General features: G+C 37.5%; 1 protein-coding gene across 4 annotated transcripts in view; it reads left to right on the forward strand.

The window, feature by feature from the left end:
• Positions 1-13226, forward strand: part of LOC114474018 (unconventional myosin-Ic-like) — a 97084-nt gene that overhangs the window by 61058 nt on the left and 22800 nt on the right. For all 4 annotated transcript variants that reach the window (XM_028463860.1, XM_028463862.1, XM_028463861.1 and 1 more), the window contains 7 exons: positions 486-566; positions 1703-1882; positions 3216-3314; positions 4632-4742; positions 6572-6643; positions 6934-7053; positions 11573-11646. In XM_028463860.1, the coding sequence (XP_028319661.1) occupies positions 486-566; positions 1703-1882; positions 3216-3314; positions 4632-4742; positions 6572-6643; positions 6934-7053; positions 11573-11646 (737 nt within the window). The remainder of the gene's footprint in view (positions 1-485; positions 567-1702; positions 1883-3215; positions 3315-4631; positions 4743-6571; positions 6644-6933; positions 7054-11572; positions 11647-13226) is intronic.

The following is a 13226-nucleotide window of genomic DNA, read 5'->3' on the forward strand; positions in this document are numbered from 1 at the left end:
TGAATGTTTAGCACATGTTTTCTGCTGCTATTTAAAGCTGATCATTCCCCATTGTTTTTGGAATGAAGTGTCAAGAATTCATTATCTCTTGAACATACCGAACATCCACTCAAAGACTTGATGATGAGCTATCAGACATCAACCAAATCTCAATAATTATCTTTATTAATGAAGTCAGTATTAATGATTTATTTCATTCCAGTTTGAACATTAATGAGACTGAACCTTATGGTGTGCAAGGCTTGAAAAGACATCATCTCCACATCATCATCTCCAGATTGACGTTATTCCTAACAGTGTTACTGCTACTGTATTGAACAAATCCAACAAGAATTTGAAATGCATGTGTTCTCCAATCTGCCTGGCGGCTGTTTCTTCATTTGTCTTTTTATTATCTTGTGTCTTCTCTTTCTAAACATCTCAACCCTTGAATCATCACTGTTTTTCATCCTTTCCTCCCTTTCCCATGTCTTTCCTCCCTCCAGGCCTTTGGCAACGCTAAGACGTTGCGTAACGACAACTCGAGCCGCTTTGGGAAGTACATGGATATTCAGTTTGACTTCAAGGTGAGAAGTGCTCAGTATTTATGTGTTAGGCAAGAGTTGTCCTATGAGGATTCATGCCTGTTACCTCATAAATTCATCCTTAAAACGCCGCTCATCCAAAAAGTAGCAATGCTTTCTCTCAGAATGAAGATTGTTGATTCTTGAAGTAACATTGACGACTAAGATGTAAACATTTGTAAAAACTCACATAGTCTGTTGCATCACCAAATGAATTAACAAGTTGTGCTTGTACGTGACCATCACCAGCTCTCCATATTAGCATAAACAAGCAAATACAGCTAAATACATTAAAAACAAGTGCCGAAGAGAGTAGTGCTGCAGCACTGTAAAGGGGAGAAGATACAGATAAGCTATAGATTTGCATATACAGGCTGTGTCGTTAGTCTCAAACTCAAGGCCACGGGGTCAAATTCAGTTATTTGGATCATTTGGATTCAACCCGCAGGAGAAAGCAAAAAATGACAGAAAAAACTTAAATCATTGTGTAAATGAACAATATTTAAATTCTTCCCCTATCCTTTTATTTTCCTGAACTTATTACATAATAATTCCCTTTATTAAATAGAAATTGGTCACAAAATCAAGGAAATTTAAAGTGAAGATCCTGTGGGGACTGATATCTGTGATATTATTGGTTTTTACATATTTAGTATTTTCTGTATGCGTAGAAGTGCAAACTAGGGCACAATAATGTTGAAATTACTTGTTTGCCCGCTTAAAATCTGTGGCCCACTGGAGATCAAACTGCTCTGTATTTGGCCCCTGAACTAAAATGAGTTTGACACTCCTGCTCTAAAACGAGTATCTGGTGCATGGTGGAGCAAACGGTTATTAAAGTATGTTGTTGATGAGGAGGTGAGAACTGTGCAGACTAAACACTGCCTCTTTGGAGCATCATCAGATCTCCATCAGGACTCCAAACTAGTTAGTGATGTACGCACGTTCCTATTGTAGCTCATTGTATCAGCCATGATAGACGTCGTTTCCAAGTCATCCTCATTGTGGTAAAATCCATTCTTATGACACCTGCATGTTTTCATCAACCCTTCATCATGCCTCAGTATCCCAGCGTTACCTTTTCCTCCTCCTCCTCCTCTCCTCCTCCCCTCCCTCCTTGGCATCTGTCCCGTCGACAGGGGGCCCCAGTGGGCGGGCACATCATCAACTACCTGCTGGAGAAGTCTCGGGTCGTCCATCAGAACCACGGGGAGAGAAACTTCCACATTTTTTACCAGATGATGGAGGGAGGGGAGGAGGACCTGCTGAGACGTTTGGGCCTGGAGAGGAACCCTCAGCAGTACCAGTACCTGGTCAAGGTAGGAACGCTGTGGAACAACACCACATACAGTATAGTATGTACAGCACCAGATATGGCAAAAGTACTATTCTTCAGTACTAAGTAGAAGTATAGATACTTGAATAAAAAATGACTAAGGACACTTATCTGTACTGTAAATGTCAAGTTTGAATGACAATAAAGGAAGTTTAAGTCTAGTTTATTGGTGGTTTAAGGTGTTTTGTTAGTTTGTTCTGAAGATTATTATTTTATCTTTTACCTCAAACGTTGTGATTTTCTTTATTTGTGAAACCAAAATACTGCTGTGCATTTTATATTTGGCAAATAGATTAAAGCAGGTATGCAGTGTAACCTGTTGTTTGTTTTTAAAATGTGAAAAATGAAAGACTAAAGGAACTGATTTGATTTAGTATTTTGGACAGCAATGCTCTCAACTAACTACCTCATGTGCAGTTTGTATTGTTTCATGGGTATTGTTCAATGTTTTACAATTAAATAAGATTGGAACATTCAAGGTGTATTTTATATTAAAAAAAAATTGGAATCAGCTGGTCAGGCTTTTTAAAAATTGGTGATTGGTGATCAGCCAGAAAATCGGTGCACCCCTAGTTTGTTATCATTACAGTAGTGTAACGCAGACAGCTGAGCAGATAGCTGAGAGCAGCTGCTGCTCATGCCGTAGTGCCTCTGCTCTCACGTTTGCATCATGATGCAGGTAAAAACATGCTGACACCTCCAGTGAGGGTTGGTAAGTAGTGTTTATGTTAATGTTCAGGGAACACTTAAGTCGAGGTTGCATTCTCAGTCGTGACAGTTTGATTTCAGCTCCTGTTTGTTTGGAGGATGAAGCAGGATCATTACTACCGGTAATCATCGATGACATCACTTCATAGCCTCACTTTAGCCCTGGACATGAGAACAAAGCAGCTGTCACACCTAAAGTCTAACTTCTCATGAGCTTTTGTGTGTGTGTGTGTGTGCGTGTGCGTGTGTGTGTGCGTGCGTGTGCGTGTTCGTGTGTGTGTTCGTGTGTGTGTGTTCATTTGCGTAAGAGTGTGAATGTGTCGGCCAGTGCAGCAGCAGCATTTCCTCATGGGAAAACTCTATCTTAAGTCTTTAGCTTATAATTTTTCCTCTTCAATGAACACACATGCACACTCACGTCACACACACTCCTTCAGTCAAATAGGTGTTTACGTCCCTCATAAGTAGCTGTTTGTAGCTTTTAAACGGCACTATCTGCTCCATGGGTTTCATTTAACATGTTTACGAGCTCGCAAAGGAAGAAAAGGTAAACACACAGTGTTGTTGGCTGTAAACAAGCGTCTCTGGTTATTTTTTTTCCATCACAGGGTAACTGTCCCAAAGTGAGCTCTATTAACGACCGCAGCGATTGGAAGGTGGTGAGAAAAGCCCTGACTGTGATTGGCTTTAACGAAGACGAGGTGGAGGTAAGGACTCATGATGGTCACCGTCATTACATTCTGTAAATCAGTGGTTTTCAAACTTTCCACAGTCCTGGACATTTAACCTGTACATGTACCCCCTCCTCCTGCACACTGAAAAACACAATCATGTAAAGTAATATACAATGTAGCCCTACAGTGAATTTTGTGTCTGAGTTTTACATGTCCTGTTGAGAAATATTTAAAAAAAGAATAATAATCTGTAAGCACACAATAAAACACATTATTAGGAATAATCACTTGTTTGCTTTATTTATTAATTAGTCTACTGCATAGTTGTCAAGTTTTGGATTTGAAAATATGGGAAATTTTCTGGCGCCCGCTACGAGCCGTCCCACCACCCTAACCAAGCTCCAGTATCCCTTATATTTTAATACAGCTGTACACGAAATATTAAATACCTTCTTGTCAACCATTTACTAAATACAATGAGCCTAAATTAAAACACAAAAGGGTACATGAAGCTATTGTTTTAAATTTAATATACTTACAGTTTATTTACAATTCAACACATTGTACATTTACTGCTTGTCTTTAAGTTAGACATTTAGATTTTATTTTTCATTACACATTTCCTTTTAATTTCTCATGCTCTCTAATGTGGTTCTCTGGTATTCACTAATAACTTATTATTCACATTTGTTGCAGACTTTACATCCTTTAATTAGTGAATTAACATTAGCTATTGCTAGCCAAGGTTAATGCTCGGTTAATTCTTTTGTTAGGCTAAAGCTAATGCAACGTTTTAGTTAATGCTAGGCTAATGCTACTGTTAGCCCAATGCTAATATTAGGTTAACGTTAATGCTAAGCTAATGCTGATGCTAGGTTATTGCTATTGCTAGGTTATTGCTAATGCCAGGGTATTGCTAATGTTAGGCTAATGCTAATTTTAGCCCAATGTTAATTTTAGGTTAATGCTAATGCTAAGCTAATGTAATTGGTAGGTTAATGCTAATGTTAGGCTATTGCTAATATTAGCCCAATGGAATGCTAATTCTAAGGCTAGGGTAATGTTAATGCTAGATTAATGTTAATGCTAGGTTCTTGGTAATACTAGGTTATTGCTAGTTAATCTTAATGCTAGGTAAATGCTAATGTTAGGTTAAAGCTAATGCTAGGTTAATGCTAATGCTAGGGTTAATGTTATTGCTAGACTAATGCTAATGTCGGGTTATAGCTAAAGCTAGGCTAATGCTAGGCTAATGTTAATCATCTTCTTCTTCGTCTTCTTCTTCGTCTTCTTCTTCGTCTTCTTCTTCATCTTCTTCTTCGTCTTCTTCTTCGTCTATGGTCCATGTAGGAGCTGCTGAACATCATTGCCAGTGTTCTTCATCTTGGTAATGTGCAGTACGGTGGGGAAGACGGTATCGCCTGCATCACGTCTGACACACAGATCAAGTACCTGGCCAGGGTAAGAGCACAACCAGCACAGGTTTAAAATGGTTTCCTTAAAGAAGAGTTAAGTAGTGCAAAACCAGTCCTGAGTGTCACTGCATTGCTGCCCCTTGGTTGTAGGTTCAATTCCAAAGATATGGCATGACAACATGGCTGTGAAAGCAACTGGACTTTGGATGAATGCATACAGTGGACTAGGCCTGAGCAATTTATTGAGATTTCTATTTGGGGAATATAGAAAATGACAATATCGCCTATATGGATTTAAAAATATATACATAGCTTATTTTTGAATTAAAATACTCATTTTTGGACTCGCAGCTTTCGTTACTTCTCAGAAAGATGGGTTTCTGAGTTGGTCCTAACCTAGACATTCCACTAAACTTAACTTAACTAAATTTAACCTAGAATTGTCTTTCTGGTAAGACTTTATTTGAATTAGAAATATCAAGGTCTATATATCATCTATCGCCGTGTCGAGAAAAAATATTGAGATGTAAGTTTTGGTCAAATATTGCCGAGCACCACAGTGGACTTATTTAACTTCTGCAGTCTCTCTATGGCTTTTAATCAAACAAATTAATAAAACAAATGTCTGTCTTTTTTCAAAAACTAAATTACCGAGAAAAGAAAACATTTTCAATCAAGAATATGTTTGACCTCCAGCTGTCCATGATAATATATCCAATCCTTTGGTTCAAGCCGAGCCAATTAAATGGACAGACTTTTTACAGGATTGTTACTGTCACTGATGTTAGATTTTTTTAACTATAACTATTTTTTTTTGTTGCTATAGGATGTAAAAGACCAGCTAAAATTCAGGAAAAAAGATTCAACAGCACATAATGTATTTATCACAAACCTTTCTGACATTGAGTCAATGATTAGTTTTGTGACTTTTTAACAATCATTAATTTTTTTTTCTGCAATTTTGATGACTTTTTAGTATTTTCACACTCTGGAACTGTGCATGCGTGACCTGGGGGGCCATAGGTCGAGAGGTGTAAAAATGTCAACAACTCGGTCGATCTGTTGATATTTCCAACCGAACAGCGTTTAGTCCAGAGATATTTAGTGTTTTAATAGTATTTATATTATTAATTTTACACATATTCGGACTCGAATATAAAGCCGATGGGAGCAGCATTATCGAAGCAAGGGTAGTCCTCTCGTTTCCACACAGGTTACCCTTGGTTGACGAAAACACCAACTTCCTGGGTCTCCAGCGGGCACAATTCGGACTCTACCCGGGAATGATGAACATATCTGAGCCATTTTGAAAACTGATGGGAGAAGAAGTATCAAAGCAAGAGACACTTGCTTCCACACTCCTTCTCCCAATGATTGGAGAGTGTGAAAAGGCTTTTAAGCCATGTAATCCGTCACCATCATGGGTTTTTCAATTCCTCCATTTGCTCCTTACTGGATCGTTTGATTCTCTGAGTTCTCTTGTGTTTGATTCGGCTTGTGGTGAGTTGCAGACATGACATCTGTGTCTTCTGATTCAGTGCAAAGATTCTATTCTCTGAGCAACACGTCCAGCGTTTAGTGTTTCCAATGTTTTTCAAATTTACACCTCTTGATCTTTGACCTCACACGTGAGATCTGGACAAAAACAAGATTTCCGAGAGTGTGAAAAGGCTTATTTGTAGCTGTTCTGCTATAAACTTGACTTTGTATGAGTTTTTGCTGCACTTAAGAGGATGCTCTGTAACTCTTCAAAGTTATGATTGAAATTAATCGAATTGTCTCAATGGGACCATACCTGTATAAATAAATGACCCATGATGTGACATCAGTGTGCCACTTGTTTGTTTCTGGTCTAACGATGTTGTTGTTTTCCAGTTGTTAGCCGTCAATGGGTCGGTGCTGACAGAGGCACTCACACACAAGAAGATAATTGCTAAGGGAGAGGAGGTAGGTTTGGATATCACACACACACACACACACACACACACACACACACACACACACACTCATTGTGCGATAGCCGTTCGTACACAACACTTTCCTGTGTGTGTTATATGTTGCTCAGCCGTGTGTATCTCTCTCTGCTCTAACTGGAATGATTGTCTTACCCCTGGCTGACCTCTGAGTTGCTCTGTTTGACTTTTTGCTTCCTCTGTGTGTGTGTGTGTGTGTGTGTGCGTGTGTGCGTGTGTGCGTGTGTGCGTGCGTGCGTGCGTGCGTGTGTGTGTGTACATCAGCTGGTGAGCCCACTGAACCTTGAACAGGCGTCGTCAGCTCGAGATGCTCTTTCTAAGGCAGTGTACGGGCGCACTTTCACCTGGCTGGTCAACAAGATCAACGCTTCACTGGCATACACGGTACACACACGCACACACACACACCGTTATCCTGGATTACTGTAGTTAAGGTCCTGTTTTATGGGGGTTACCATGGAGATCGGTTCCATCCTGCTCCTCACATGACACCAGGCAGGGTTTATTGATGGTGTTTCTCACTCAGCCACACTCTCAACATTAAACACAGACTTTATTATTTTGCTATGAACACATTGTTATGTGAACATGTTTGGACACTTTACGATGCATTTTAAAAACAAGCAATACTCGACTCTTCATGTGTTTTGTTGTAGCTTATTTTTAATCAGAATCAGAATTCCTTTATTAATCCCAGGGGGAAATTGCTTTTGTTACAACCACTTAAGAAAAAAAATCACAAATGAAATAATAAAATGTTTAACAAAGATAATAAATAAGTGCATAATTAAGTAAAAGACTGTTAAAAATAAGGATCAGATACACACACATTACAGTAGTAAAAAATAAAGTAAGATTAATAATAATAATAATACAAATTATATACAAATATGATAGATATTTACAAAAATAATACAAATGTACAAATATACAGATATTTACAACAATCAAGCTATGTGGTTACAGTGAATTATACAGTTTGATCGCCACAGGCAGGAATGATTTCCTGAGGCATCCTGTGGAGCACCATGGTGGGATCACCTGGTGCTGAAGGTGCTTCTATGACTGACCTGCACGTCATGGAGTGGGTGGGACTTATTGACCAAGATGGCTTTCACCTTGGACAGTTTGCCTACCAGCCCATGGGAGATCAAGAGAGAAAAAATAAAATGACAAATATTGGATCATTTTAACTGATACCCCCTGCCTCTCCCATTGTTTTCACGACAATTCAGTGTCAGGTTTCTGCTGCAGATGCAAAAGAAACCAACACGAGCAGTATGGCAAGCCCTTTTAACATTTAATAAGTCTGGCGGACATGTAGCAATTTAGTTTTCACTAGTGAAAATTACATTTGAACATGTTCAAATGTAAATTTGACATGTTGAAATGTTAATTCAAGATATCTGTAAAGCCATTTTCACACGTAACAAATATATTTCAACATGTCAAAATGTCATTTGGACATGTAGAAACTGAATTGCAGATATCTGCAATTCAATTGTTACATGTAAAAATGTGCCATTGACTTCCATTCAAATTGAATTGCAGATATCTGCCATTCAATTGTTACATGTAAAAATGTAATTGCAGATATCAAGAATCCAATTTCGACATGTTGTAATTCAATTGCAGATATCTGTAATACAATTGTTACGTGTAACAATTGCATTGCAGATATCTGCAATTCAATTGTTACATGTAACAATTGAATTGTAGATATCATGAATTAGAATTGCCACATGTCAAAATTGAATTGCAGATATCAAGAATTCAATTTCGACATGTTGTAATTCAATTGCAGATATCTGCAATTCAATTGTTACATGTAACAATTGAATTGTAGATATCATGAATTAGAATTGCCACATGTCAAAATTGAATTGCAGATATCTGCAATTACATTTTTACATGTAACAATTCAATTTCAGATATCTGCAATTGAATTTCAGATATCTTATTAAATGTTAAAAGGGCTTTTTTGTTACGAGCAGGTCCCTCAACCCCTCTGCTCCCCAGGCAGAGGGGTTGAGGGTTTTCTTTTTTTTTTTCCGTACAGTGTGTGACAGTAATAATATTCTTATGGAAGTGGATTAGGGCCAATTTTGATGGAGAAAATCATTTTGGGCTTATCAAGAATTTAGACATTTAGAAAATGAATTCAAAATACATATATATATGATAAAAGTGCCAATTCACCATTACAACAAACAGCAGATTGTGGCCGTCTACATAATTCTGTGTGTTGATGCGTTAAACCAGTGTTTCTAAAATGGGGGTACTGGGTACACGATGGCACTACAGGAGGTACTTGAGGGAGTGAAAACAGAAAATTAACAAATGAAAACTTTAAAATTATAGGTTTTTTTAATGTTTATTTTTAGTTAAAAATGATAATCATAATTATGATGGAAATTATTTTGATTAGAACATGAACTGAAAATACAATGGTCAGTCTTGTTCCCACACCATGTGGGAGATGACCTGAAATTATACAAACTATAGAAATAAATGTATTCAGGAGGAACTAAATACTGTTCATTCAACTTATTTACAATGGGATTTTTTTAAATGTGTGTTATCAGTTATTCATTCCATCATTATGCTCTATAGTTGTTTTTTTTTCATATTCTGAGCAAAATGTTGTCGTCGGGCATAAGGGGGTACTCGGATTCAGAAATTAGAGAAAGTTGGTACATAAGGTAAAAAAGATTGAGAACCAATGTGTTAAACTATACTTAGTAACAAAGATTGTTTCTCTTGTAGCTCATAAACGCAGCGTTTTATCTCTTTAGGGACTTTGAAGTCATATTGCCAAAAACTTAATCTGTTCAGAAGGACAAATCAGTAAAATTTTGAAGAGGTGGAGCATTCAGTCCGTCTGTGGCTGTTGAGGAGCTATGGAAACAGATTAGGGCCAGTTTTGATGGAGACTGTTGTCAATATTGTATTTTCAGTTTTTCGAAATTTCGACTTTAATCTTGACATTATTTATGTGGCCATACCAGCCTGTCATTGCCCGATCTCGTTAGATCTCGGAAGCTAAGCAGGTCTGGTGGATGGGAGACCACTGAGAATTCCAGGTGCCACAGTGGGGGACAGTCACCCCAGTGGTACCTCAGCCTGACTTAGTGTTTGTAAAATGGATTATGGATGTCTGTTCTTCACTTATGTCAAATGCATCTTGGAAAAAAAGAACATTATTCCTCTCTGTTACATTTGCATTATGTTTGTATTAGAAAAGCAGACGTTAACACACGTGTAGAAGTCCTAATTAATGAGAACAGATTGAGGCAGAGAGAGGATAAAAGTCTAGTAGACCTCATAGATCATTAAATCAAAGATTTTGCTCAAGAGCAAATGTAGAAGGTTGAAATTGCTGCTCTATTTTTTTGGGAGCTCCACTGTAAACACTCAGTTTGTTGACATGCCAGAAACATTTTGCGCACTGCATTGTGGGATATGGATTCCCATAGACGGATGATAAAAGTGTTTTTACTTAATTCTTACTCTTAATTATTGAGTTTCTTTGTCAGTCAAAGAAGACAGTGACTCACTTCATACCATTTTAGTTCTGGTTTGTTCCCAGTATACCCCATGATATCACCTTTCTCCACCAGACATTACATTTTGTCCTGATTTGGATCTTTTTGTATAAGCTCTAAAATAAACAGCCACCATTATTTCAGTGAAAACACCAGAAATGTGTTGTGGAGTAATTTTGGCAGAGTTTTTGGGGCAAACACAAGAATTCTCAGTAAGAATGAACTGAAAACCCTTCTATGCATCTGTCTACAGGACTCCACATCCCACAATGCAATAGAAGAAACATTTTTGACATTGTCAAGAAACAAACTTTTGAGCAGCACTTTCAACCTTTTATTTTAGTTTGTGAGCAAATCATTTTTGATGTGTTGATCTATGAGGCCTACACAATGATTTTATCTGATAAAAAGTATTGTGTCCAGCAGCTGTGACATTTTCATGTTTATTCTATTAGCATTGTGCATAATGAGAGCTCTGCCTGTTGAAGCACAGCTACATCTTGTGGACATAACCTCATGTACATGTAGTTACACTGACTCCATGAATTGTCCAAACTAATTATAACATCAATGTGTGTAATAAATTATATTAAATATTTCAATCATTAAAAAATCTGTGACATCTGGCAGCCCAGGGGCCACATGATGCCCTCTGACTAATTTTGTGCGGCCCCCAAAGTGAATGCACAAAATCACTCTAAAAACACTAAAAATGACAGAAAAATAGATAGGATAACTTCAAAAATAATGGAACAATATACTAACCGTTAACAAAAGAATGCAAAAGAATGACCTCCAAAACACATGAAATGACAACAAAAACACACAAAATGACACAAAAAATAATAAATGATACCACAAATACAAAAATAACACACAATAACCAAAATACCGGTACACTAAATGACACCAAAAACATACAAAAATGAGAGAAAAAATATACAAAATTATATCAAAAATACAATAGAATAAAATAGAATGCTTTTATTGTCAATATACACAAAGTACAACAAAATTAAGAGACAACGCTCGTCGTCCAAGATACAGAGGGAAAAAAATGAAAGGGGGACAATTAGTAAATATATAAATAAACAGTGAGAACAACAAGGATAAATATATGGCACAGTTACATATTGACAACAAAAACACATTAAAAAAATGTTCAAAAATGGCAGTAATAATGTTCAGAGTGGTTCGATTCTAAATGCTGACTTTAAGATTCTGGATTCAACCTTAGATCAGATTCTAGCTACTGAATGACATTTCCACTGTAATGGAATTACAAATATTTACAGATATATAAATGAGTGTTCCTGGTGTGACGATGGAGGTGCTCATGTTAAACTCTGTGTTTACAGGACGACTCCTATAAGAATTACTCCGTCATCGGCCTACTGGACATCTACGGCTTTGAGGTCTTTCAGAACAACAGGTACAGTTAGTTCAACACTGCAGCTACACAAACATGTTTATGTTAAAAGAATTCACCCATAAGCCAAAACTTTAGAAGCACTGTGTCACATACAGTATATCACAGAGGATTGCTGCACAGCATCAGAGACTTTTTGAAAAAAGAAAATAAACAGTATCCTGTAATAACAGAGGCCATGTCTGCACAATATATTTACCTTGGTGAAAAAACTAAAACAGCTCAACAATAATTATCAGGAACAAGAACCAGGAAGTTATAAAGAATAAAAGAAGCATATTTTGGAAGAAAAGATGAGATCCATGAACTTCAGCGCTTTCAGTACTAAACATTTCTTTTCATTGAATTATCAGTCCCCCGGGATTTGAGGAGGGAAAAATAGCTGAAAATTTCTGCTCAAATTCCACAGCAATTTAAGCTTGGGAATTTTGGAAAAAACTTTCCATGAGAATTAACGGGACATTTTCCAAATTGAAGGTTGGCCCTTAACAGGGATGTTTAATGTAGTTGGTAAAATATATTTTAGCATCATGTAAAATATCAGCATCAGTTTTTTCAAAGTTATTCCCATAAAAAGTTTATATTTTTGAATATTCCCAAAATTCCTGATCTTTAGTTCCCAATTGAAAGTTACAAGTAAGTGTTCCACCCCTTTGCCACCCTCATAACTGGGCAGAAAACACTTGACTTCTTTGTGTTAAAAGTCCCATGTCATGCTATTTTTCACCCATCTCCATTTGTTCTAAGAACTCTAAAAACATAGTATTTGAGGTTTTTTTCCCCAAACTCGCCTGTTTTCCAGAGTTTTAGCCTCTAAAAAGTCGCTTTCGGAACAACTCTACACAAACAGGCTGATTTGCGGCCTACTTATTCATATTCATGAGTCGGCGTGTCTATAGACGGGACACTGACTTCCTCCTCCCTGCACGGTGACGTTGAGCCAGAGGACGGCCCGCCCTCCTCCCACCCACTCCGAAGCTGAGCTCATGCTGCTTTATAAACACGAGACAGAGTGTGGGGGCGGGGCGTTCACCAGTACATACACAGACTGTAGAAAATACATACATAGCACTGTGCGAAGGATGCGGAAATGCTCACTTTCGTGGGCGTGTCTGTTTACATGTCAATCGCGGCAGAGAGCTTCCTGGAGGCGCGGCTTCTTCAGGAAGCCACGCCTCCAGGAATCGACCTCAACATCGACGTGGGAACGTGTCATCAAAGTGGAGCAAATCACCCTCTAACTAACGATTGAGGGAATCAATGAAAAAAACACTTTGAGCATGTGTATGACGCCCTAATAGCACTTTATCATGTTTGAAGCACAGAAAAATCCATTTAGCTTAACATGGGCCCTTTAAAAAATACATTAAAGAAAATCTATTTTTAATGGCAGTATTTTAAAATTGTAAAGAATATGCATGAATGACATCAAAACATTTGATGAAAAGCTATAAAATCAGTGTCAGACCACAACAATTAATACACTGGCAACAACCCTGCAGGTTCTAAATGATGTTTCATGTCAACTTGTTTTATAAACCCTGTGATGGATCCAAAGAGCATCAGCCCATCATCAAATGTTT

The sequence above is a fragment of the Gouania willdenowi genome, chromosome 13, assembly GCF_900634775.1.
Source record: "Gouania willdenowi chromosome 13, fGouWil2.1, whole genome shotgun sequence".
In the NCBI taxonomy this organism is placed as follows: Eukaryota; Metazoa; Chordata; class Actinopteri; order Blenniiformes; family Gobiesocidae; genus Gouania; species Gouania willdenowi.